The sequence below is a fragment of the Peromyscus californicus genome, unplaced genomic scaffold (assembly GCF_007827085.1).
Source record: "Peromyscus californicus insignis strain IS unplaced genomic scaffold, ASM782708v3 Scaffold_7__1_contigs__length_154581171, whole genome shotgun sequence".
Taxonomy (NCBI): domain Eukaryota; kingdom Metazoa; phylum Chordata; class Mammalia; order Rodentia; family Cricetidae; genus Peromyscus; species Peromyscus californicus.
In genome coordinates, this window is record NW_026294595.1 from 101,710,984 (window position 1) to 101,738,952 (window position 27,969).

The 27,969-nt window shown below is 43.3% G+C and overlaps 1 protein-coding gene across 1 annotated transcript; it reads left to right on the plus strand.

Annotated features, from left to right (window-relative positions):
* Nucleotides 1-49: 49 nt before the first annotated feature.
* On the plus strand, nucleotides 50-27,969 carry Stard7 (StAR related lipid transfer domain containing 7). The gene is made up of 8 exons (XM_052724473.1): nucleotides 50-651; nucleotides 12,442-12,650; nucleotides 12,923-12,972; nucleotides 16,745-16,855; nucleotides 16,935-17,017; nucleotides 17,541-17,640; nucleotides 24,460-24,544; nucleotides 26,145-27,969. Exons 1-8 carry the CDS (start codon nucleotides 353-355, stop codon nucleotides 26,327-26,329), a joined length of 1,122 nt encoding a protein of 373 aa, XP_052580433.1. The 5' UTR covers nucleotides 50-352; the 3' UTR covers nucleotides 26,330-27,969.

The following is a 27,969-nucleotide window of genomic DNA, read 5'->3' on the forward strand; positions in this document are numbered from 1 at the left end:
GTTCGGTTGCGCGCGCGCGGCGCGAGGGGCGGACACGGGCGCTCGGGACCTCTTCTGCTGCGGCCCGGGACGCCCCCCTCTCTCCTTCCCGCGCACCGGATGCGGGGACCCTAGAGCTTCCGCCGTCCGCACAGACGAGCGGGTCGCCGGAACCGAGGAGGCCTCGTGCAGCGGCGCCTTCCTCAGAATCCACTCTTGCCTCAGCGGCTTCTGCAGAGAGGCATGAGGGGTGGCTCCCGGCCTCGGGAGCGTGAGGCGGGCTCGGGGTCGGCCAGTTAAGGGGACTCCGCGGACTCCCCAGCTCTTCCTCTCCGGGGCCTAGCGGCAGGCGAGGGCATCCACAGAGGCCGGTATGTTCCCGCGGAGGCCGCCGGCCCCCCTGGCCGCCTGGCTGGCGGGCGCGCGGGGCGGGGGCCTGCTGGCCGTGCTGGCCAATCAGTGTCGCTTCGTGACGGGCCTGCGCGTGCGGCGAGCTCAGCAGATCGCGCAGCTCTACGGCCGCCTGTATTCGGAGAGCTCGCGCTGCGTCCTCCTCGGACGCCTCTGGCGCCGGCTGCGCGGCCCCCCCGGCCATGTCTCTGCCTTGATGGCGGCGCTCGCCGGTGTCTTCGTTTGGGACGAGGAGAGGATCCAGGAGGAGGAGTTGCAGAGGTGAGCCTCTTGTCTGCAGCGGCGTCCCTGTTCCGGAGAGAGTGGTGGGCCTGGGCGAGAGGTTGGTGGGCGCCTTGGGTCCTGCCCTGTCGTCAGTGTCCCGTTTGCCCAGTGGTCTTTTGAGTGACGATGCAATAGATTGAACTCATTTTAGCACCACGCGTTATTGCCTCTTTGCCTGTTAATTCCATTTGTCATGTTAAAAACAACTGGAAGTGGATGGGGGGACGACGGGGTGGGGGACGGACGACGACTTCTAATGGGTAGTATGGCACTAAAGAAATATTCCAAAATCAAATTAGATGTCTAAGGTATAGAGGCCATTTTTCTGGTATTCAGCACACCCAGAAAAGTGCACATTCAAAACGAGCCTTAAAATAAGCTCAAGGGTGTGCGTGTGTGTGTGTGTCTGTGTGAGATATCTTGCCATTTATAAAATGACTGCAATCCAGATGGGACTCGGGCTTTGCGCGGACAGCCTCTGTTACTGTGACTTGTGTCTTGGCACATTTAAGAAACTGGGAGGGGTTTGCCTGTTTGTGCAAAGCAGTGGCCCGGACATTCTAACCTGTAAGAGTTAAGTTAAATTTTTGCTGCTTTAGAACGCTTCGACTACTGTGTCATTAGGCTTTGTCTGTGGAAAAGCCTATTGGCGTTTATTTTTGTTAGTCTAATTCTGAGACTTCATAATTTCCAGATAATCTTAGAAAGTAAATGCTTTTGCATTACAGTGTTTCTATATTCCTTTTAAACAAACTCTCAAATTAGGCCCCTCACCCCACCCCCCTCCCCACTTCTAAACTGTGATTTCAGGAACCAAGGCCAGTTCCCTCCTCTCTACCGGAGAGTCTGTTTCTTCTAAATATTTCTAAAACAGGGAGAGAACCTGTTTTACGTGGGTTTTTTTGTTTTGGTTTGGTTTTTTTGTTTGTTTGTTACATTAAAAATGAGAACAGAGCAGTAAAGTTTATACTGTGGCCTATTTGGGATACATAATACCCAAATGCCAAGCAGTAATTTGTGCAATACTGAATTGAGAACAAATGCTAGTCTCTCTTAAGAACTGAGACTATGTTCCTAGCTAGAAAGATGGCTTTTAAAAAGGTCGAGCGTGTTCAGGATAGAATGGCTGCAGACAGAAGATGAATTTTGTTTTGTTTTGTGTTTTTTAGAAGCAGGGTTTCTCTGTATAGCTCTCACTTTATAGACCAGACTGGCATCAAACTCAGAGATCCGCCTGGCACAAAAAAATGGCTTATAAATGCAGTTTAAAGTTGTAATGACAAACGATTCTATTTATAAAAACGTTGAGGAATGAAAACATGATAGCTATTTTGGTAATTCTTTTCTATTTAGTCATTTGCGCCCCTCCTCCGTTTTTTGAGTTAGGATCTGTCCATTTTTTGCCCAGCCTTGAACTTTTGGTTCTCCTGCCTCAGCCTTCCCAGTCCTGGGATTACAGGTGTGTGCCATCACGCCTGGAGCTGCAGCTTGTGTTTTGTGTTTTTCTTATGTGATTTGGATTCTGTTTAATGAGGAAAGAGTGGTCTTGCTTCCTAGCCTTTCGGTGCTTAAGAACCTCTTGCAGATTGGGTGTGGTGGCACATGCCTTTAACCCTCATTTGGGAGACAAGCAGAAAGATTGAGTTTGAAGCCAGCCTGGTCTGCATGGTGAGGTCCAGGACAGCCAGGGCTACATTGAAAGATCCTAGCTCAAAAGAAAAAAAAAAAAAAAAAAAAGAAAGAAAACATCTTACCAAATCCAATCTTAGTATTTTTTTTTGTTTATTTATTTATTTTTTTAATTTCTTTTTGGTTTTTCAAGACAGGGTTTCTCCATGTAGTTTTGGTGCCTGTCCTGGATCTCGCTCTGTAGACCAGGCTGGCCTCGAACTCAGAGATTTGCCTGGCTCTGCCTCCCCAATGCTTGGATCAAAGGCGTGTTCCACCACCTCCTGGCATTAGCTATCTTATTTAACCTTTTTTTTTTTTTTTTTTTTTTTTTTTGGTTTTTCGAGACTGGGTTTCTCTGTGTAGCTTTGCGCCTTTCCTGTATCTCGCTCTGTAGACCAGGCTGGCCTTGAACTCACAGAGATCCGCCTGGCTCTGCCTCCCGAGTGCTGGGATTAAAGGCGTGCGCCACCACCGCCCGGCCTTATTTAACCTTTTGAATCATTGCTACATCAGACGCAGAAATCATTTTGTTAGTATCTCCCCACCCCCACCCCGACAGGCTCTTACTCTGTAGCCTAGGCTGTCAGAAACTCACTATGTAGCCTACAGTGGCCTCAAACTAGGAACAGTCCTCTTGAGTGCTGGGATTACAGGTATGAGCTACCATGCCCAACAGAAATAAGATTTCTCTTTTTATATTTTTTTTTGTTTTTCGAGACAGGGTTTCTCTGTGTAGCTTTGTGCCTTTCCTGGATCTCGCTCTGTAGACCAGGCTGGCCTCGAACTCACAAAGATCCGCCTGCCTCTGCCTCCCGAGTGCTGGGATTAAAGGCGTGCCCACCACCGCCCGGCTCTCTCTTTATACTTTTATTACATTTATTTATTTGGGTGGGGGTGTTGCTCTTAAACACTCCAGCCTTTGTGTGGAGGTAAAAGAGCAATTGTGGGAGTTGTTTCTTCTGTCGTGTGGGACCCTGGGATCAGTCTCGGGTCCTCAGGCTTAGGGGCGATCCCCTCCCCCAGCCATCTCTGGTACTTCAGATCTCTCAGTACTTGTTTAGTATTTTCATCCAGTTGCCTTCTTAAGCAAAATTACTGTGGACTGTTATTACTGGTGCTAGCCAGCTGCCGTTCTGTCAGACTGGGGCAAATCCCATGGAAAAATACAGCCTTTCTTTTTTCTAAAGTTACTGAAACAAAAAGAGGAAGGATGTTAGGAAATATGAAAATAAAGGGGGGAAATGTTCCATTAACCTCATTTGAAAAAAAGGTACAGTTCACTGCTTTAAAAGTTTGAGTAATTCTGTTTAATGAGAAATGAGTGCTAGTAAATGTTCACAAGGAAAATTGATCATTTTCCCATTTCTTTTTGGGGCATTTAGAATTCATTAAACTTTTCAGTGTGTTATTAACTAGTGAAAAATCCTTCTGGCTTAAAAGAACTTAATGACCACAGTCACATTGGTGTATCGTACAGACAAAGCTCTTATGTCAACAAAACAACATAAAAGGGACTTGAGATTTGTTGAATTTATCTGTTATTTTACCATTAACTAGCTGCTTGTCCAAAAATACCATGAATACTTTATGTCTTATTTCAAGAGATGTCTCAAATCAGTAGTAGCTGAAAAATCCTTAATTCTGTTTTTGTTGTTTCCGTTTTGTTTGTTTGTTTGTTTTGTTTTGTTTTTAAAGACTGGGTCTCACTATGTAGCCCTGGCCGTCCTGGAACTCACTATGTAGACCAGGCTGACCTTGAACTCACGGAGATCTACCAGCCTCTGCCTCCCAAGACCTGGGATTAAAGGCCTGTGCTACTATGCCGAGCCAGAAGTCCCTAATGTCAACAGTAGTTTGGAATTTCAGGAGGCTTTGGTAGGTGAAGCAGTTGTTTTGAAATCCCTACTTGCAGGGGTGGCCCTACCAGAATTACTTTGGAGTCTGTGGTAAAGGCAGCACCCCGGCTGAGTCATGTGTTGGTATGCTTACTCTGTTTTCAGTGTGTCTTCGGTTTCCTTACTCTTCAGTCCATCCCTTTCCCAAATACTGCTTTGGAGAGAGGGAAGCATAGACTGTCTCTCCTTGATCCTTGTACTAATGTAATCTGCTGATTTTGTTACTATTTCAGGAGTAATCTCTAATGCCCTTTTCTCTCTCTCTTATTAAGTCTTCTTAGATGGGAAGATTTAGACATTTATCCTGCATCAACGAGATTAGACACATAGGAAAGAAGTGTTTCCTTTCTCTCCATGCTATCTATGATACTGTTTGTGCTCTTGTGTGCTTTGTCAGTTTTATTAGCATTTGGAAGTTGAAACCCTTCAGGGCAGTAATGGCCAAGTCTTGCTCCATCATTCATAATTATGCTTTTCCAAGAGTACATATATACTGGATGCTGAAGCCCAGTTGGCTTTGAACTCACTATGTGGGTAAGGATAGCCTTGAACATCATAATCTCTTGTTAGTACCTCTTGAGTGCTGGGATTACAGATATATGCCTCTATATATGTGGTTTATGAGGTGCTAGGGAGTGACTCGGGACTCACATGTTTGTGTGTGTATGTTGGACAAGAATTCTATTAACTGAGCTGTATCCAGCCTTAGCCCCTGTTAGTAAGAAGTTTTACCAGGGATAACAATTTATGCTTCTCTCTCATATTCAGGAATGGTGCTTGGTATTTAAGAATGCATTTTTTGCTGGGCGGCGGTGGCGCATGCCTTTAATCCCAGCACTCGGGAGGCCAGCCTGGTGGTATACAAAGTGAGTTCCAGGGCAGGTACCAAACTACACGGAGAAACCCTGTCTTGAAAAACCAAAAAAGAAAAAAAGACTGCATTTCTAAAGAACATGCCTTATTTATTTATTTATTTATTTATTAAAGAACATGCCTTTTTAATCCCAACACTGGAAGCACAGACAGGTGGATCTCTGTGAGATAGAGGCCAGCGGTCTACATTGCAAGTTCCAGGACAGCCAGGGTTCCATAGAGAGACTGTCTCAAAAGAAGAAAACAATGCTTTAATCATCAAGAACAGTGCCCTTACTTGTTGCCTGGCCAGGCTGGAATTGTCCTCTAGGCAGTTGGTGCTGTGACTGTGCTCTTGTTCTCTTCTGCAGCTCTAATTGCCTGCCGTTAGTAAGATGCTGCCATATTTCTATACTTAGACCTTTGCAGGGCTGGCCTTGAATTAGTCTGCAACTTCCAATTTAAAATTTTCAAAAAATAATGAAGCTTCCCCCCCCCCCCCCCCCAAGACAGAGTTTCTCTGTGTAACCCCAGCTGTTCAGGAACTCACTCTGTAGACCAGGTTAGCCTCAAACTCACAAGATCTGCATGCCTCTGCTTTCTGAGTGCTGGGATTAGAGGTGTGCACCACCATGGTTAGTCTTGAAACTATTTCTGTCAAAACATTCGTACTGGTCCAGGTTCTTGGGTGTAAGTAGTGAAACTGCTCTTGGTTAACTCAAAGCAAAAAGAAATGAACTAGCTGAGTCCTTGTTAGCTGGTTGTTGAGAACATTGGCAAGAGTACAGGCTGGCCCAGAGAATGGTCAAGGCTTGCTATAGGGAGAGTCTTCATGCAGCTGCCTTGTAGGGATTTTCACTTTTTCGTTGCTCTAGACTGCCTGGTGAGCAATCTGTAAACCTCCTGGGCCTTTGCCCCTCCTAGAAATCCTAAACTTAAATTAGCTGTGCTTAAATATGAGAGGTGGAATAGTGTGGGTTTGCACCCGCCTAGTATGGAGACATAAATAGGCAGGGATCTAAGGCAATAAAATGACAAATATCCCCCCTCCCTTTGGGGGGGTTCGAGGCAGGATTTCTGTGTGTAGCACTGGTTATCCTGGAACTTGCTCTGTAGACCAAGCTGGCCTTGAACTCAGACATATACCTGCCACTGCCTCCCAAGTGTTGGGATTAAAGGCGAGCACCACCATGCCCAGCTCAATATAATTTTTTTTTTAACCTAAGTCTAAAGTTTAAAAAAATCTAATAACTTGGAATTCTAGAGATAATAAGAACCTTTAAGAAAAGCTGTCTTGCTGGGTGGTGGTGGCACACGCCTTTTTAATCCCAGCACTAGAGGCAGAGGCAGGGTGTCTCTGAGTTCGAGGCCAGCTCTACAGAGCTAGTTCCAGGACAGCCAGGGCTACATAGAGAAACCCTGTCTCCAAAAACCAAACCAAACAAACAAACAAGAAAAAGAAAAGATTTCTTCACTTTACGTGAATTATTTGGTATTATACAATTAGTTGGTATTAGAGCTAGGACTACAACAAATCTCAAGGACTGTTAAATTGCTCAAAAATTTAGTCTTGGATTGCCAGTAATTTAAGTTTGAATTAGTTTTTTTTTTTAAACATCATTTTATGTAGCCCTAGTTGGCCTGTGGTCTAAAATGATCTTGATCATTATAATCCTTCTACCTCAGTTTCCTTAATGTTGTGGCGTATGCCACTTGCTCCCAGTGTATTTTTTGCTTTTAAAGCAGCATATTAATATAATATTTTACTATAAAAATTTGAATTATTGGGGTCTACTTCTGTATTTTCATTTACTCAGTTTATTCAATAAATATTTGTTGACTGTTTACTCTTCCCATAGAGATACTAGGAGTTGGAACTGTGGTTAAGAGATTCGTAGTTTAGTAAAGGAGGCAGATATAAAGATTTATTATAGTATACTGTGATTTGTCTCTGAGGGGATAAAAGAAAATATGTCATTAACTCTGTAGGAGTTATTTCAGTATGTTAGTAATTGCCATTTTCTGTAGTCTTTTTTGTTGTGCAGTCCTGGGGATCAAACTCAGGGCTTGTATGTACTACATAAGCATTCTACATCCTCAGACCCTGGAATTTTTTTTTTTTGTGTGTGTGTGTGTGTGTGTGTGTGTGTGTGTGTGTGTGTGTGTGAGAGAGAGAGAGAGAGAGAGAGAGAGAGAGAGACAGGAGAGACAGGGTCTTACTATGTAACTTGAGCTGCCTCAAACTTTCCATCTTTCTGACTGCCTCCCAAGTGCTGTAATGCAGATCAGGTGTGTTCGGCCACACCCAGGCTGGTGGCCTGAGTTCTGAATTGCACCCTTTTATGTGCAGCCTAGTCAACCAGCAGGTTTTCTTTCCTATTTACTATTTAAAGTTATTATAAAAATAAAAATAAATAAATAAATAAAGTTATTTGTAAAATACAAGCCATGTTTTTCTTTGACAACTTCAGACATGTATACAGTGTGTCTTGATCATACCTATTCCAACCTCTGCTGTCCTGTTTCCTCTAGAACCTCCTAGAATATCACTTCCCCCCCATAACCCACTAAGTCTAGTTAGTGCTGCTTGCCATGTACATGATTGTGAGACCATTCACCAGAGCTTGAGCAACTCCAGAAGAAAACGGCTCCTCTTGCCCCAGCAGCCATAAACTGCCAAAAGCTCCTCAGCGAGGATTGGGGCTTCATGAGTTCCTACCCCGTCCATGCTGGAATGTTGCCTGGCTTGACCTCGTGCAGGTTCCCGTAGCTGTTGTGAGATTAGGAGCAGAGCAGTCACGCCCTGTTGAAAACAGCATTTCCTAACTTCCTGAGCCTTGTGTTAGAAATAAGTCATGAGTGGCAAAGAAAGAGACCACCACTCTAATTAGGTGTCTCTGCAGTAGAATTTTACTCCTCATCATGAAGGTGCACTGCTCATCAAAGCAGAAGAGCAGGCACACCGGGTCAGGAAGAGTGCGTGGTTCTTGTATTCTAACACAGTTGGCAACTGTATCTTCTTCCCACTGACTGGGGTCCAACCTCACAGTCTTTCCAGATTGGCGTGTGTGGAATGGAAAAGGGTTTACTGATCCAAGGAGAAAGGAGTCATTGCTCTGAGGGGAATGGGGTCACCGTTTCAGGCTATTAGGTTCTTGGAATGCAACAGGAGCCCTTGTGTACTGGGCAGCGAAGGATCAAAACATTTGCATTTAGGTGGGGAAAACAGAAAAGACTAGTATCTAGTGTTTCTTACACTTGTGATACATTTAAGGCTGAGCACTCAAGTTGCTTTTCTCAGCACTTTGAGTCTTTAGCTAACTGCCGCCCACTATAAAAGCTGCTCTGACCAGACTGAGAGCAGCACTGCTCTGTGGGTATAAGCACAAATAGTTACCATTTAGCAAAACTGTGAGTGGTCGATTCCCCCAGGGCCTATGTGCTCCCCAGGAGCTTTTGACCAGTTTTGTAGTATCGTGTTAAAAAAATTAATCATTTTCATAAAATGTTTCAGATATAAAAGGTTTAAAGAATCGAAGATATTAAATATAACACTTAAGAAATAAAACCAGGCCTAGATGCCCGCAACTCAGCATTTGGAAGGCTGCAGCAGGAGGATCAGGAGTTTGAGGCTACCCTCTCCTAAAAATAAAACAAGCAGCACCATCTACAACCTAAAAAAATTACAATAGAAATTCTGTGCTTTTTTTGTGAATTTTCCTTACCCCTAGAGATATGCCCATAATCCTACTTTGTTGGATATTATACCAATTAATGTCTTTATTCTTAAGCATTGATCATCAAGCAATTATATAATCATACTATGTAGTATCACGTTTTAGGATTTTATAGCCTAAGCGAAGTAATAAGACTGAATCCAACAACATACAGAATTAATTTATTATGGCACATTAGTGGAATAAAAATAGAGGAGCTGGGATGTAGCTCACTTGGTAGAGGGAGCATGCACAAAGCCTAGGAGTGATTACCATCACTATATAAACCATGTATGATAGCACAGTCCTGTAATCCCAATGTTCAGGAAGTGGAGACAGGAAGATTAAGGTCATCCTCAGGTACATATTGAGGCCAACCTGAGCTACATGAGACTCAAAAAAGAGAAAAAAGGGTCTGGAGAGATGGTTCAGTGGTTAAGAACACATGCTGCTATTCTAGAGGTCCCAAATTCAGTTCCCAGCATCTACTTTGGGCACCTCACAACCCCCTAAAACTTGCTCTAGGGGATCTGATGCCCTCTTCGGGCCTCTGTGAGGACTAGACAAATATGTATATACACACATTGAGACAAGGTCTCTTTACTGTGTAGGAACTTTAAAGTCACAGAGGTCTGCCTCTCCTTCCCAAGTACTGGGAAAGAAAAAAAATTAGAGAAAAAACTTAGAGAAATAGCATTTGGCTAATTCTATCCTCATTTCGTGATTTTAAAAATCACAGGAGCTGGAGAGATGACTTCATGGTTAAGAGCACTGGCTGCTCTTCTCTTCCAGAAGATCTGGGTTCAAGTCCCAACCACCGCATGATGACTAACAGCCATCTATAACTCCCGGTCCAGGAAATCCAGTGTCTTCTTTTGGCCTCTGAGGGTACCAGGCACTCAAGTGGTACATAGATAAAAATATGGGCAAAAGTACCTACATATATAACCTTTAAAAAAATAAAAAGCACTCAACAGATTGGGAATTAAAGGGAAATTCCTCAGATTTATAAAGGGCATCTAAAAATAGCTCCCAGCATGCTGAGAAAATGCACCTTCCCCTAAGGTCATCAACAAGACAAGCCACTGCTCTCCCTTCCTCCTCTGAATGGTGTACTAGAGCTCATAGCCAGGGCAGTGAGGGAAAAGAAAGATGAAAGGTACCATGACTGGAAAGGAAGAAGTACAACTACAGCAAATGTTACCTTGTGGATTGAAATACCAAGGGATTTTTAAAAACTGTTAAACCTGATCAACTGTTCATACTAATAAGATTGCAGGCTAAACAATCAATAAGCAATGAACAATCTGAATATGAAATGAGTAGGGTTCCATTTACAACAGCATCCAAAAGAATAAAATTGTGTGTGTGTGTGTGTGTGTGTGTGTGTGTGTGTGTGTGTGTGTGTGTGTTGCAACAGGGTTTCTCTGTGTAACAGCCCTGCCTGTCCTGGAACTGTAGACAAGGCTGGCCTTGAACTCACAGAAATCCGCCTGCCCCTGCCTCCTGAGTGCTGTGATTAAAGGTAAGAGCCACCATCGCCCAGCAAGAATAAAATTCTTAGTAAACTTAAGAAAAGCACAAGAAACTTCTTAAAACACTGAAATCTATAAAACATTATTGAGGTTGAGTGTGGTGGCACACACCTTTAAATCCCAGTACTCAGGAAGCAAAGGCAGAGGATCTCTAAGTTCAAGGCTAGCCTGGTTTACTTAGTTCCAGGCCAGCCATTGCTACACAGTAAGACTTTGTCTCAAAAATGAAATACTGAGTTTTTTAAAAGGCAAATGGGCCAGGGATTTAGCACCTTGAGTGCAAGCCTAACAGCATGGATTTGATCCCCAGACACACATTTTTTTAAAACGCCAGATGTATCCACATTGTAATCCTAACATTCCCACTAGGAATTGAGAGTCAGAGTCAGACTTGGCTAAAAGTTCAGGAGAGCTAGCCAGCCAGGAGCAGAAATGAGAGACTCTGCCTTAGGAACAGGGTGGAAGGAAAAACTGATTCCTAAAAGTTGTCCTCTTGCTTCTACACATACACAGTAGCACATGAACACCTGTAAGAAAGATCAGTTTAAAGAGCCAGATACAGTGGGACACACCTGTAACCCCTTGGGAAGCTGAGGCAGAGAGATTACTAAAACCGAGGCCAGCAGGCAGCATAGTGAGACCTTGTCTTAAAATAAAAACAAGGGAGATGATAAATGTTGACAAGGTGGAGTAACTGGAATTTTTATGTGTCTGTGATGTGGATATTTAAATGGTACTGCTGCTTTGGAAAACAGTTTAGGGGCCAGATAGATGGCTCAGTGGTAAAGGTGCTTGCTACTAAGCCTGATGACCTGAGTTCATTTCCTGGAACTTACATGGTGGAAGGAGGGGACTAATTTCCACAAGTTGCTTTTGGACTTCCACATATGAGCCATTGACACACATCTCTTCCCCCTACCAGTAAATCAATGTAAACAGACAAAGATGAAGTAAAGTATTTGAAAGTTCCTCAAAAAAGTAAATGTAGGGTCTGGGAATGTAACTCAGATGGTAAGAATGCCTGCCTAACATGTATGAAGTCTTAGAGTCTATCTCCAGTACCCCTTATGGCTGGCAAGAACAGAAAGTGAGGGAAGTGTCTGAAAATAAATAACCAGGTTTTTGGATAGTCTAATAAAAAGCACTGAATTGTACACTGCAAAGGGGTCTACAATTCTGGTATGTAGATCCTATTTCAATTTGAAAACAGGGAGGAAAAATAATATAGGAGGAAGACAGTCTACTAAAAAGTGGGGCAGAAAGACTTACCCGGTGGTGTATTCTGTAATCACAATACTCAGGAGGCTGAAGCAAGAAGATGGGGTAGTTCAAGGTCAGCCTGGGCTACATAGTGAGATCCTGTGTCACAGGAGGGGTAGGAGCATCAAAGGACATATCAGTTACAAACCTTGGTGGTTAGTATTTGAAGCTGGCTCAGCTTCTCTGTCTTCCTTGATACATGTCGTCTCTGTCTCACTTTGCTGCTTCCCAGCATGATTTATAGTTTCTGACCTGCCTTTAAGACCTGCCACTCCTGGACTTGAAGTGCAGTTGGTGACAGGAATAAGGCATCTACACATGTGTACTGTGTGCATGCAAAATAAAAATACCCAAAATAAATAAATGTTAAAATGCTTTAAGTTGTTTGAGGCTATGTGCCAGGTCTTGAACACTTTTTTTTGGGCGGGGGGGGGGGGGGGGGGGGGGGGGGGGGCTTTTTCAAGACAGGGTTTCTCTGTGTAGTTTTGGTGCCTGTCCTGGATCTCACTCTGTAGACCAGACTGGCCTTGAACTCACAGAGGTTGGCCTGCGTCTGTCTACCGAGTGCTAGGATCAAAGGCGTGCGCCACCACCGCCCAGCCACTTTTTTTTTTTTTTGGTATGTTTTACAACCAGCTTGAGATCGATACTATTATTTTGTGCATTCTATAGATTTAGAAATGGGAACTGGTTAAGTAATTATTCTAATCGCAGGTGTTAGGCTAGCATTCAAGCTTAACAATTCAGATTTTATTTATGGTCATTGAGATAATATGCTGTTTCCTACCACACCTCTCATTTTGTAGGTCTTTGGACACTTTTATTTCATGGACATCATGCCTGTTTGTGTCTTTCCAGGTCCATTAATGAGATGAAGCGGTTGGAGGAAATGTCAAATGTATTTCAGAGTTCTGGAGTTGAGAATCACCCTCCTGAACCAAAGACCCCCGCAGAAGGGAATGAAAAGTCGAAGGACAAAGAAGAACCATGGGAAATGGTGATGGATAAGAAACACTTCAAGCTATGGCGGTGCCCAATTACAGGCACCCACCTTTACCAGTACCGAGGTGAGCCATGACTGCCGCCTTTGACCTGTGCCCACAGTGCCCAGGCATGCAGCGCTTGGTTCCTTGTACTCCTAAACTGTTCTGCCCTGGCTCTCTTTATTTTGTTTATTTTCCTCTCTCAGATGACAAGCTTTTCCTATTGTTTCCTGATACATGTCCTCTCTGCCTTGCTTTACTGCTCCTGGGATGGTTGTAGGTTTTGATCTTGCCTTTGAGACCTGTCAGTCTAGGGACAGAGCGTGGCAAGCCCCCCTCCCCTCTTGTCGTTCTAGTTTTTGGAACATACACAGATGTGACGCCTCGGCAGTTCTTCAATGTTCAGGTGAGTTCATTTTCTTTCCAGATTTGGAGCTTCCTGGCTCCGTGAATACCTATAATCTCAGCACATGGGAAAGTAAGGCAGGAGACTTGCTGCAAGTTAGAGGCAAGCCTGGGTTGTGTAACAAGTATAAAGCTAGTCAGAGCTACATAGCAAGACCCTGTCCCAAGAGTTAAAACAAATAAATGAATTAAAAATAATAAAAAAAAGTTGGGTGTGGTGACACATTCCTTTAATCCTAGCACTTGGGAAGCAGAGGCAGGAGGATGGATCTCTGAGTTCAAAGGCCAGCCTGGGCTACACGGCTAGTTCCAAGACAGGCAGCCAGAGCTACATAATAAGGACCCTGTCTCAAAAAAAAAAAAAAAAAAAACCAATGAAAGTAAAACAGAAGTGAGAGAGGAAGATGGGATCACCCAAAGTGCTAGCTACATAGAACTTTCTTTCATGATAGTTCCATTTTAAAAATTTAATTTAATTGTTAAAATTGGTATACAGCTGAATGTGATGACATGCACCTTTAATCCCAGCATTCAGGAGGTAGAGTTTGAGGCCAGCCTGGTCTTCTACATAGAGAGCCCCAGGATATCAAAGACTATATAGAGAGACCCTGTCTCAAAAAAAAAAAACCAAAAAAAAAAACCAAAACAAAATATAAAATAAGATAAGTATACAAAGTACTAGGCTGCTTTATGGCATTTTCAAACATAATTTGTTTTGCTGGTCCTCTTCCTCCCCCTGCCTTCTCCCTCTTCCCTCTGTCCCCTCTTGTATATCTCTACCCCTAGTAACCGCTTTCAACTTTGACGTCACACGTGTTCTGTTGTCTTCCCCTCTTTCATCAATACCTTTTCCTTTTCCTGGACTCCTCTGGTGTCATGACTTACATATACACTCACACCCACATATTTATACATATATGAACATTAAAAGCTAGGATCTGCATATGAGAGGCATTTGTCTTTCTGAGTCTGTTACTTTGCTTAATATAACTTCCAGATTCTTCATTTTCCTAAAAAGTTTTATACTTTTATTTTTCTTTATGGCTGAATAAAATTCCGTTGTATATAAGTATCACATGTTTACTATCTGTTCTTTTGGTTTAATTTCCTTGCTTTTGTGAATAGTGCAACAGTAAACACTTATAGTAACAGACAGTATATAGGGTATATGCCCAAAAGTGATGTGGTTGGGTGATATGGTAGTTCTATTTTTAATTTTTTTGAGAAACATGCATATGATTTTCATAATGGTTGCACTAGTGTATAATTCCACTAGCAATGTAGAAGGGATTCTTCTTTCTCCACATCCCTGCCATCCTTGTGTTGTGATTTTTGCCAAGCTTTCAGTAACTAGTTTGTTGGTTATAATAATATAATATCCACTAATGCCAAGCCTGTTGGAATAGGCCTGTGGTCCTAGCTATTTGGGAGGCTTCCTGGGACATCGTGAGTTCAAGACCAGCCTGGTCAACTTAATGAGCCTGTCTTAAAAAGTAAAAACAGGACTGGGAAATAGAACATTGAGCAGTATGTGCTCTGGGTTGAATCCCTAGAACTGCAGCAACAGTACACCCACCCCTAAGGATATGCAAGTGTGCTTTGACCTAGGCATTGTATTTCATTAGTGTTGTTTTGTTTGTTGCATACTATACATCTGTATTTGAAGTTCCTTAGTTACTTGAGATGCTAAAAGATGAGAAATGTTTCCTGAATTTCTATGCATCAGAGATCTGTTCATACTTTAAGACTTTCTTCTGTTTAAGGTGATTTAGAATTATCTTTACACATTATATGCTATGTTTTCTCCACACGTTTCCTTTTCTTTTTAAATTTTTTTATTGTTACTGTGGGGATGAGGGCACAAGTGAGGTTTATGAAGGCCAGAGCACAACTCTGTAGAGTCTTCACCTCTCTCCTTCCACCCTTATGTGGGTTCTGTGTATTGGATTCATGTTGCTAGGCTTACATAGTCATTGTTGTAGTTTCATTCTGTTGCTGTGATAAAACTCTTTGTCCAAAAGCAAGTTAGGGGAGGAAAGGGTTTATTTCAGTTTATAGGTTATAGTCAGTAACTGGGGGAAATTGGAACAGGAACCGTGGAAGAATACTGTTTATTGGCTCTCTTCCAGGCTCATGTTCAGCCAGCTTTCTTATATAGTCCAGGACCACTTTCCTGGGAATGATATTGTCCATAGTGGGCCCTGTCCACCTAGTCAGTTAACAGTCAAGACAGTCCCCCATAGACATGCCCACAGGCCAGGCTTATCTGGACTTCCCTTTCTCAGGTGACGCCAGGCTGTGTCGAGTTGACAGTTAAAGCTAATGACTAAAGGTGGGAAACATGGTTACCCACTGAGCCATCTTGACAGCCCCATTCCACAGACATTACTATTGCATAGTTTTTGTGTATGTGCCTGCATATACACACATGACAATAGATAGGAACTGAACATGGGCTATCAAAACTTGCTAGACAAGTAGTCTAACCACTGAACTACATCTTCAGTCCTTTTTTTTTTTTTTGAGAAAGATAGTCCAGTGTTGCCTTGAACTTTTGATCTTTCTGTTTCTACTTCTTGAATTGCTGATGTTTACAGGCATGTGCCTCAAATGTCTGGTTGCATTTTTAAGACTCCCTGCAGGGGGCTGGAGAAGTAGCTTAATGGTCGAGAGCACTGTCTGCTCAATTGGACAACCCAAGTTCCCAGCACCCATGTGCTGGCTCATAACTGTACCTCCAGTCCCAGAGGATCTAAAACACTATCTTCTGGCCTCCATGGCCACCAGGCAAACATGCTGTAGTGTGCAGACAGGCATGCAGGCAAAACATTGTACACATAAAAGTTAAAAAAATAAATTCCCTCACAGGACTTGGGGAATGGTTCAGCAGGTAAAATGCTTGCTGTTCAAGCATGAGTTCAGATCCCTCTGTCACCCATGTAAAAGCTGAATATGTATGGGAGCATGTTTTTGTAAGAAACTCCAGCACTGGGCAGATGGGGGCAGATGGATCCCCAGGGGTTGCTGACCAGTCAGTGTAGTGAGAGAACCTGTCTTAATAAAATAAATCCAATCACTCAGCCGGGCGGTGGTGGCGCACGCCTTTAATCCCAGCACTCGGGAGGCAGAGCCAGGCGGATCTCTGTGAGTTCGAGGCCAGCCTGGGCTACCAAGTGAGTTCCAGGAGAGGCGCAAAGCTACACAGAGAAACCCTGTCTCGAAAAACCAAAAAAAAAAAAAAAAAAAGAAAAAAAAAAGAAAAAATCCAATCACTCAAGGAGACAGAGGCAGGTGGATCTCTGGGTTTGAGGCCAACCTGGTCTACAGAGGGAGTTCCAGGACAGCCAGGGTTACACAGAGAAACCCTGTCTCGAAAATTCAAAACAAACAAAATACAGTGGAGAAGACACCCAGCATTGACCTGGCCTATACATGCACAGATGCACACATGAACATATACGTATGTACACACACACACACACACACAATCCCCTCAATACACACACACACACACACATACACACACACACACACACACACACACACACACAATCCCCTCAATACACACACACACACACACACACACACACACACACACACACACACTCCCCTCAATGTATGTAAGAATCATAAGAGAAACATCTAATGAACAGCCATGCCTCTAAATGTTGGCACTGTTGAGTTAAATCACTATTTCTCCATAATGTCCTTAAGTCAGAGATCCAGCCTCCAGAGAATCTTCTGCATCTCTGTTTGGATCTTCCCTTTTGCAGCTGGACACAGAGTACAGGAAAAAGTGGGATGCTCTTGTGATCAAGCTGGAGGTGATTGAAAGAGATGTCATCAGTGGTTCTGAGGTTCTTCATTGGGTAACACATTTTCCTGTGAGTACTTTTACTTTGGCTTTATTTCTCTCAAGTCTGTAATGCAGAGCACTAATCCTGCCCCACCCCCTTTCTTTAGTATCCAATGTACTCGAGGGATTATGTCTATGTTCGTCGGTATAGCGTGGATCAGGAAAACAATGTGATGGTCTTGGTGTCACGGTATGTATAACTACTGGAGCCCTCATTAAGCTCCATTAGCTGCACCTTCTGTACCTTTAAGCTTGCCTTCATTGATGCCCTGCAGACTTACTAGCAGCCAGTTCCCATTCATCTCTTATCCCAGCTGGGGAATAGGTGGATCTACCAGGGAGGCTGAATGAATACTTTCAAGCTTTTGCAGGGAGGTGGGAGTGGGTAATGAGGGTACAAGCTAGAGCCTTACTCATGCTAGGTAAGCATGGTACTGCTGAGCTATTGCTCTGAATTTAAGTTTTGATTGAGTTTTGTGAATTTCTTAATGCTAGTGATTTTAAAAGGTAAAACTAGAAATACAGCCTGTGAACTATGTATTATAATATCAAAGAAACTTATTTTCACAACCCAGGTTGTATTCATTCATCTCACTGACTGCTTGGTTTTGTTGAGTCAGTGTTTTAGAGTCTTGCCCACTCCCCACCACACACCCCAGCTTTCGCTCACCATCAGTTAATGCAAAGACAGTCACCCCCTCTTCCTCCTACAGTGCAGTGGAACACCCCAGTGTGCCAGAGTCTCCGGAGTTTGTCAGGGTCAGATCCTATGAATCCCAAATGGTTATTCGTCCTCACAAGTCATTTGATGAGGTGAGTTTTACCACATACTAGAGATGAGTGCTGTGGCTTTGAATCTTTTCAAGGAATGTCTTTTTCTGAACTGGGGAAAGGTGAGTTGCCGGAATGCAGTATGCTGGAAAAAGGTATGCATAAAGATCAGCCTGGGTATATTGTGGGCCCTGGTCTCACTTTCTTGTTATTTCAAGGATGGCTAGAAAATACTTTAAAATATAAAGATTTAAATTTAATAAATCTCTAAATAAATTCTGGTTGGTGTGGTGGCACATACCCTTAATCCCAGCACTTGGGAGGCAGAGGTAGGCAGATTTCTGTGAATTTGAGGCTAGCCTGGACTACAAAGTGAGTTCCATGATAGCCATGTCTACACAGAAACCCTGTCTCGAAAAACCAAAAATAAATAAATAAACAGATAAATTCTGAATTTTAAGGAATTTAAATGCCATAAACAATTGACTTTATTGTTGTGACTTGTTTTTGAGACGGTCTCATTATACAGCCCAGGCCAGGCTGGCTTGGAACTTGAGGTGTAGTCCAGGCTGACCTCTAACTTGCAGTTCTCCTGCCTCTGCCTCCTGAGTGTCAGGATTACAAGTGTGAATGGCTGCACCTGGCTCGTTTGTCAGTTCTTCCTGTTTTCTGGGCTGTTGGAGTTTTGTTCTGAAAGTTCTTGGTTGTGCTAGTATCTTGGGTTGTTTTCCTCTAGCATTTTCAAAATTTCAGGTCTTCTATATCTTTATGTCTGTCTACCTACCTACCTATCTGTTTTTAGATAGGGTCTCTCTACTTAGCCCTGGCTGCCCTGGAACTTTCTATATAGACCAGGCTGCCCTCAAACTCAAAAGACGTCGACTTGCCTCTGCCTCTCAAGTGCTAGGATTAAAGGCATATCCATCGTGCCCAGCTTGAATAGAATTTTGTATAGGGTGAGACCTGAGGTATTAGTTTCATTTTTGTACATGTGGGTATCCAGTTTTCCTAACACTGTTTGTCAAAGAGAATGTCTTTTCTCCATTGCATGTTTTTGGTATTTTTGTTGAAAATCAGAGGACGGAAGCTGCACGGTTTTATATGTAAGTCCTTTATTCTGTTCTTGTGCTAACACCATGTTTTTGTTAATATGGCTTCGTAGTATGATTTGAAATCAGAAACCATGTTAACTCCACCATCATTGCTTTTTGTTTATGCCCAGGATTGCTTTGGCTAGTTAGTTTTTTTGTTGTTGTTGGTGGTGGGGTTTTTTTTGTTTGTTTGTTTTAGGGTTTTTCTTTTCCACTTCTATAAATAATGTTTTTTGGGGGATTGCATTGAATATGTACATCTTTTAGTATTTATTGTAGCCATTCTTCTCCCCACTCCCTAAGACACACGCGCGCGCGCGCGCGTGTGTGTGTGTGTGTGTGTGTGTGTGTGTGTGTGTGTGTGTGTGCATCTATGACCATGTGTGCACAGAGGCCAGAGAAAGACATAGGTACCATCACTCTTCTTTCTTATTCCCTTGAAACAGGATCTTTCACTGAACCCAGAGCTTTTTGGTAGGCTGACGGGCCAGCAAGTCCCAGCGATCCTCTTGTCTCTGCTAACCCTCTCATCTCATCCTCTAGTACTGTGGTTACAGGCACATATACCATGAACTTTTTTACTTGGGTGCTGGGGATCTGAACTGAACTCCTGTGGCTGTACATTTTAGCCATCTCCCCAGCTCCATGTAGCCATAAACATTTCACAGTGTTCTACTGGTCTGTAAACATGGATGTGTTTCTATCTTCTATTGTCCTTTCCTATTTGTATCTCCCCCCCCAACACACACCCTTGCCTTTCCTTGCCTTACTGCTAAATAACACTTTGAGCACTATACTGAGTAAAAATAGACAGTGGTATAGAGTTTTCTTTTTTGTTAATGTTCTTATCCAGTTTTGGTATCAGGATAATGTTGACTTTATAGAATGGGTTTGGTAGTGTTCCTTCCCTTTCTGTTTTATGGAGTAATTTGAGGTCTGAGACTCACACCTGGGTCTCTGCAAGTGCTCTTAACCACTGAGCCATCTCTGTAGACCCTCCTTTAAAATTTTTTTGTATTCATCTATTGTGGGTGATGAGAGGCATGCAACTTGCCCTAGAGAGACTAAGGTGGTCAGTCTTGACAAGTGCCTCCACCTACAGACCAGCTGTCATGCCTCAGAAAATTGTCATCTATTACCTTAGTTGAGGTGGGATAGAAGACCCACCCTGAATGTGGGCAGTACTGTTTCATGGGCAGACCACAGAACTGTGTTAAGAGTGAATAAGAAAGCTAGTGTAACAAAAGCAAACAGGCAAAAAAAAAAAAAAAAAAAAAAAAGCCAAGCAGCAGTGGCGCACGCCTGTAATCCCAGCATTCAGAAGCCAGGCAGATCTCTGTGAGTTCGAGGCCAGTCTGGTCTACAGAGCGAGATCCAGGACAGGCACCAAAACTACACGGAGAAACCCTGTTTCGAAAAACAAAAAAAAACAAAAACAAAAAAACCCTAAAAGCAAACAGGCAGCCTGGGTGCATTCATTCCTCTCTCTTCTTGACTGGATATGGTGTAACCAACTCTCTCAAAGATCCTGTCTATGGGGAATAAGATAATTACACAAGCAAGAGACTAGTGAGAACAAAACATCTTCAAATACACCCTTCCGCAGAAAGGGATGCCAGTGTAGAGAAAAGGTAAAAATGGCTGGTGTGCTGATTTGGTTTAAGGCAGTGTAGGTTGTTTTTGTTGTTGTTTTAAGTTCTTCAAGATAAGGTTTCTCTGTGTAGCCCTGACTGTCCTAGAACTCACTTTGTGGACCAGGCCGGCCCTGAACTCATAAAGGTACCCCTTCCTCTGGGATTAAAGGCGTGAACCACCACCGCCTGGCTAAGGCAGTGTTTTTAAAGTTCCTGATCACAAGAAATTCCTGTCTTCCTATCTAGTAGTGCAGGATTTGCCCCTTCCCATATTTTCCATCCTATTAGTTTAGGATACAAAACCTTATCTAGTGACTAAGTTGGGGGCTTGAAACTATCCATTTTTCTGATCAGGGGCTCTGTCACATAGGATACCGCCTTTAACTTCTCAATTCTCCATGTTGAGACAGCCACCAGCTAGAGGCAAGAAGGGCCCAGCCCCTCCTGCTTATTGTAACTGAACTCTTGGCAGATCTCATAGTGAAAACAGACCATAACTATTTCTTACAGTTTCTTCCACTTATTTTCTTTTACTTATTTTAAAAAGCATCTTTTCGGATTTGCTTTTACTTTTGTTGTTGTTAATTTATTGGCAAGGAGAGGTAATCCTTCAAGGGCCATGGTTATTATCACATCAGAAGCTATATTCTTAGGTATAAAAAGTATAACATTGTCCAACATGCCTGACACAAGAACCTGCCTTCTCTGTAAGTGTAATTTTTTTTTTAAGTTTATAGCATCTTTTCAGGAAATATTATATACTATACAAGCTATTCAAGTGATACAAAACCAGTTTTCAGTGTCTTTTTTTTTTTCCCCCGAGACAGGGTTTCTCTGTAGCTTTGGCGCCTTTCCTGGAACTCACTCTGTAGACCAGGCTGGCCTCGAACTCACAGAGATCCTCCTGCCTCTGCCTCCCGAGTGCTGGGATTACAGGTGTGTGCCACCACTGCCCGGCTCCTGTAAGTGTAATATTAAATGTGATTCTGTTCTCTGAAGCCATTTGGCTGATGGCATCCAGCTGGGTAGACACTCTTTTAAGGACATCCTTGGCATAATTGATAAATCCTTACTTATTAATTAAAAAAAATTTAAATTTATGTGTACATTGCCTGCTCTGTACTTACTGCATATTTGTGTACCTGTTGTCCACAGAGGTCAGAAGAGGGTGTCTAACCTGTGCGAATGGAGTTAGAGATGGTTGTGAACCACCATGTGGGTGCTGGGAACCAAACCCAGGTCCTCTAGAAGAATAGCCAGTGTTTGTAACCACTGAACCATCTCTCCAGCCCCTCATCAAATTTATAACAAGTGGTGATGAGGCTTTTAGTTACACTAATCACGGAGCTAATAGGAAAAGAATGTTAAACTTTTTTTTAACCTGAAAACTATTCTGTACAATTTTACTTTACTTTTTTTTTATTTTATTTTTTTAAATAACACACCTTAGATTCCAATAGTTAAGCAAACCGGGGATACCATCAGGAAATGGGGAACCTTGAAGCTAGATTGGTTCACTCATTCTTCTTTCTGAATTCTGGACTAGAAGTATTCTTTCAGTTAGAGGCTTTTGTTTCACAATAACACAAGCAAGTGATATGCAGCATTTATCACAAGACAGACGAACTGAGACAACTATTTCCTTTATGTAATGAGGTTACAAGTCCTCTTTAGGATGGACTTCTAAAGCTCCCTGGCTGACTCTTGTGTTTCTCTCTGAGCTTCCCTTTTGGATGCGGGAGCCTCTTTGATTGGCTTCTTGACTTGGGACCAGTTGTTCCCAGCTTTTCAGCAGCCTGTACAGTTGTGTGGCAGCCAGGGGTGTTGGTTAAGAACCCTCTCAGGTGTGCTGTCGTCTCTGCAGGTTTTCATCAACAACACACCCTTAGCCTAGAGCTCCTGACCTGCAAACCCAAAGGTGTGCCTGTCATTTCGTGCTCAAGATACTCAGCTATGCACAACACGTTGAGTTTTAAAGCCACCTGAAATAGGTCTTGACTTTGTAGTTTTTCCTACCGGCTCAGTTCCAGTTAGGCTGCTTTGTAGTAAACAAATAGTAATGTGTTCGTGGGGCACCACATGACAGTGGCATGGCTGTCACCTTGGGCATTTACTATTTCTTTGTATATCTTAGCCTCGTCTCTTAACTGGAACACAGAGGTGGTAACTGTGCTGTAAGGACAGTAAGTAGCAGTTACCTTCCTGTCCATCTGCATCTCTGTAGTGTAGCTGGTGACCATCCTCCACATCCCTCTGTCCCCTCAGATCTTTATTTTCTACTTTGGGATTTTGAGGTAATTGCTTTTTAAATCTTATTTTGTTTGATTATAAAAGTCAAACATTTATTTCTAAAGTCAAATCTACACATAAGGATATTCAGAGAGATTTAGATCATATCTCAGCTCATTCTACTTCGCTTCTTCCTACAGAGGTCATTATTTTCAGTGTGGCTTCCTATTTACAGTATAACAGTAATAGATGAGACTCCAGGTCTCTTGACTTCCCAGGCTCGGTGTTTTGTAGATGGAATAATTTTTTTTAAAGTGTGGGTGGGTGTTTTCCCTGCTTGTATCTCTGTGTACTATGTTCATACCTTGTTCTCTTGGAGACCAGAAGAGGGTGTCAGATTGCCTGGCACTGGAATTCCAAATGGTTGTGAGCCACCACGTGGGTGCTGGGAATTGAACCCCTGTCCTCTGCAAAATAAATGCTCTTAACTGTTGAGCCATCTCTAGTCCCACAGATGGAATAACTTAAAGTTTTACTTGCAGGATCTTATTTTGTCATGTAAGCCACCTTTGGTGGGTCTGGTTGTGTTTTTATCGTGTGGCTTTACTTCTCCTTTTGCACACTTCCACAGTGCTCATGTGGATTTTTGTTAGGGCACCTTTTATTTTTTCCTCAGTCCTGCCTCTTGAACCCAGGACTTCACACATTTGAGGCAAAGGCTCTATCACTGAAGTGTAGTACCAGTTAGGACAATTTAATCTTCATAATCAGATGCTCCTGAGGGCAAGGACCAGAGCTGATGTGTTTGCTCTGCAGCACCTAGCAAAGTGCCAGACACAGCAGACACTGAATATATGCTGAGAAAATGAACAACAACTTAATAGTATACTTGGAGCAGGGGTGGAAGGGTAGGTTTTGCTGTGTGTGGCTAGAGCATTTGCTCTTCAAAGAGAACACAGCTGCTCCAGGCTTCTCTTGGGGTCAAGACATTTTGTGTTTTGTTTGCTTTGTAGTCTAGTCTCCTGCCTCTGCCTGACAAGTGCTGGAACTACAGATGTGTGCCATCATACCCAGCAGCATCAGGACCCTTTAATCACCTCAGTAATCCTGGGTCTTTTTTGGTATTAGGTATGAGAGGGCTGAGCCAAAGAACAGTACATATGTAGGCCTGGTGGTCAGATTTCCCTTTCTCACTTCTTTGTCCAAGCTGCTCATCTGTAAAGTGGAGGAGGGGAGTGCATTATAGGCTGCAAGGACCTAAGGCAGCTCCAGCTGCAGAGTAGAGTGTTCTGTAAATAGTTATTAGTAGTACTTCGAGCAAAGTGGAAGGTGAGACCTTGAAGTTGTAAACATTGGACATCTGTATTGGGGTCTTCAAGGCTACTCCCACGTTTGAAGATTTGCTAGGAAGACCTTCAGGACTCAGCAAATAGTGTACTCCTAGCTCTTTAGGACAGTAATGTAGTAGGGATACACAGCTGGATTATAAAGGAAAAAGACACAGAGTAGTCTTGAGGCTTCCTTCTCTAGCACCAAGATGCAACAGTGTGTTTAATGTTTTGGCTAGCAGCCTGTTAGAGACTTGGTGACTGGAGTTTTCTCTAGAAGCTGGTCCCACAGCACCCTCTGTTTAACATGTAAGTTTTGTACCTCCATGAAGAAAATCCATCTTTCACAGAGGTTACATGATATTTGTTATGATTTGGGCACAGGAAACTTCATTTACCAGGAACAAGATAGTTGAGGGCCCTTGTGTGAACAGCGGCCTCTAGCCTTTGCTGTCCGTTTTTTTGTGCATAGGCTATTGCATTCTTCACTGCAGTACTGGGTCATGGTTATTCGGTACTGGTTGTGGAGTTTCTGTGAGAGACCCAGGGGCCCTCATCTTTGCTGTTCTTCTTTTCCAGAATGGCTTTGATTATTTACTGACGTACAGTGACAATCCCCAGACAGTGTTCCCTCGCTACTGCGTCAGTTGGATGGTTTCCAGTGGTAAGTAGGAGTATGCATAGGGGGCCTGAACCTGAGCTGAACCATTTGTTTTTCTGTCTTAATAATGGCAACAGGAGGGTTGGTACTTAGATTTTGTAGTCATGTTGGGGGAGATTTGAACAATCTTCCCATTTTATTATAGCCTCTAAGTGGGATTTGAAGGATTAAGCACAGGAGTTCCAGAAAGGATTCTTTTTACCCAGAGGAGTTTTTAAGACACTCATTTAGATGCCTTACATATAGATGTGCGCATTGATGTATTTACAGTAGTACTGAATGGCTAGGTTGGTGGTGTACACATTTGTAATCTCAGTAATGGGTACAGGGGCTGAGTCAGGAGGATCAAGGCCAGTCTAGGTGACGTCTGGTAAAGCCAAAGTGTTGAAGGATATGAGATCTGGCCAAGAATACTTAGTTGTGGGGCAGTTACCTAGGGAAATGGCTATTCCCTAAAAGGCTGTGTGTCATAGTCATAATCACACCCCCACTTTTTAAAACCTTGTCTGAGAAATCATTCTCACATGAGTTTCATTGTTTTGGTTTGGAAATTTCTTTTGGATTGTTTTTGAGAAGATCTTGTGTAACCCAGGCTGGCTTTAAACTCTTTTTTTTTTTTCCCCCCTGTTTTTTCAGACAGGTTTTCTCTGTGAAACAGTCCTGGCTGTCCTAGAACTCACTCTGTAGTCCAGGATGGCCTCGAACTCAGAGAGATCCGCCTGTCTCTGCTTCCTGAGTACTGGGATTAAAGGCGTGTGCCACCACCGCCTGGCTTGGCTGTAAACTCTGATCCTCCTACTTCAGCATCTCAGTGTTATAATTACGGGTGTATGATACCATGCCTGACTCCTCATATAGTTTAGTTTCTTCTGATGCTCTAGCATTTCCTTGCCCTCAGTAGGGGGATGGGAGATTAGATATATCTGTGTTCATTTATCTGAATTAAATGACAGTTGTGACTATGTCATAAGTGATATTTTAATCACCTAAAAGAGACATTTGGGAATTCAGTGGCTTGATGAAAAGATCAGAGTTGTGGTAGCTTTCACAACCTGTGCAGAGGGAAGCATTATTCTGGGAGGCAGATGTCACTCATGGATTTTCATTCAGGCTGTTGTTTGCTTACCATTAGAGAGAATGCTCTCTGTTTTTGAGCCTGTTATTAGCTTGTATGGCAACTGTTCTAGTTTGCTTTCTGTTGCTCTAATGAACACTGTGACCAAAAAAAAAAAAGCAGCTTGGGAGGAAAAGGTTTTTTTCACATTTAGCTTATGTCCATCATGAAAGGACGTTAGGGCAGGCAACTGAAGTGGAGGCCATAGAGGAACATTGCTTACTGGCTTGCTCTCCATGGTTTGCTCAGCCTGCTATTTTGTACAACCAAGGACCACCTGACTACGTAGGTATAGTACTACTGGGGGCTGGGCCCTCCCACATCATCATTAATCAAGAAAATGCCCCCACATACTTTCCTAGAGGCCAGTCTTACAGAAACATTTTCTCAACTGAGGTCCCCCCCTTCCCAGATGACTCTAGCTTGTGTCAGGTTGTCGAAAAACTGACCGTCACAGCAGCTTGACCACATTCTTCTGTGTCCTCATAGGCATGCCAGATTTCCTGGAGAAGCTGCACATGGCCACTCTGAAAGCCAAGAACATGGAGATCAAAGTGAAGGACTACATCTCGGCTAAGCCCCTGGAAATGAGCAGTGAGGCCAAGGCCACTGCTCCGTCCTCAGAGCGGAAGAGTGAGGGTAGCCGTGGCCCAGCTCGGATTGAGTATGCTTAAGGACCTTTGGGATAAAGGAGAGACGGGCACTTCCGGTCCTGCCTTGCTCCCTCAGCTCTGCTTCAGGACAGGGACGAGTCACATGTATTAGAAGACATCTGCTGTAACTGTCAGTGGGAGAGAATTAGAACTGGAGTTAGATTTCATTTGGAGCCCTATTGCTCTTTACCAAACAGAAGGACATGACATCATGGAGTCGTCATGTTCTCAGGCCAGCTGTTGTGAAATCCGGTATTATGCTGAGCTAATCTGGAGCAGACCTCTCACTTTAGGCCAGAAGGGGATGACTCCCATCTGCCTCCTCGGAGAAGCTTCCTTGCTGACATTCCAGATGCCACCATTGATTGGGCAGCGCTCTGGATATCCTTCGGTTCTCTAGGTCACTTGGAAAGTGGTTGGCCCTGGGTTCTCACTAAGGGTTCACTACGAGTGCTCTTGGTAACAATCCTGTGGTGATGTGAACACTGGCTGAGCTAAGTGCCTTGTCCTCACCTTGCTTTAGCATTAGAGACGTGAAGTTTGTACCAAGGGATCCTTCCCCCTGCAAAATACCGTGACACCAACTCATCCCACTCAAAGCCGTTCTCATCCTAACTGGCCCTCGGTGTGCATGGGCTGTGCTCGTTGGACCATGGCCTCTGCCGTAGCCTTAGCCCATTTGCCAGGAGCACCAGAGACAGACCCTTTAGACAGGAGCTTTCTATTGATGCCACCAGTGTTTTGATAGGGTCAGTGGAAGTGTGCACAAAACTTCTCACTTCAAAATCACTAGGTTTCTTTTTAACCCCGTATCGAAGTGGAGTTGCAGATGAGAGCACAGCCCCTTCGTAGTCTTTCTTGTTCAGGCGCTGTTTTCCCACTGCAGGTCGGCTGGGCCTTCCTGCAGGGCTCAAGGTAGTGCATGGTGGTTGCATTTCCTAGAACTTTCAAAACTGTAAGCTGCCATGTGGGCCAGCAGATGAAGTCTTGCCCCATACCAATATGGTAGGGATGTGGCTTATGTGACCCTCTTGACCCTCTAAAACGTTTCTCTCCAGAGCTGACACAGAAGTAAGGCGCACAGTTTGGATAAATAAGATCACAACCAGATGATAGGGACCTGGCCTTGCTGGTTTCTTTATTGTGAATAGGGATCAAGTTTTAAATTTTACTCCCTCCCTTTTTTTTTTTTTCTGGAGTTTATATAGCTGAATTTTTCTTTTCTTTTTTTTCCTGCTTGCTACCCTGTTGTGGTGTTGAAAAAGGAAACTAAACCCAAGGTGAAACTTAACCCTTTTTAAAAAAATGTTCTTGTTGCCTACTCAGTTCTGTGCCAAGGAAACCACTAACTCCCCCAGTGTTCCATGTCTTCTCAGTTGTTGGCGGAGTAGAGAGATGCATTGAGCAGTCCCAATCTTTCAGTGAGCATTTCTCCCTTCTCCCCAGGACCTGACAGAAACCTTTTCTCTGAATTTAGCACCTGTAGCTGAATGTGTGTGAGTGTATGCTGGGCTGCGGGGACTAAGCAATTGTGGTTGCCCTTTGTTCTGACTTAACGGTGATTTGACTCTGTGCAGTTACTTGGTCATCATAATGAGTTTGCTCCTAACTGTGACATTTTTATCAGATGTGTGAATAAATGCATAAAGATTGGTACAGAA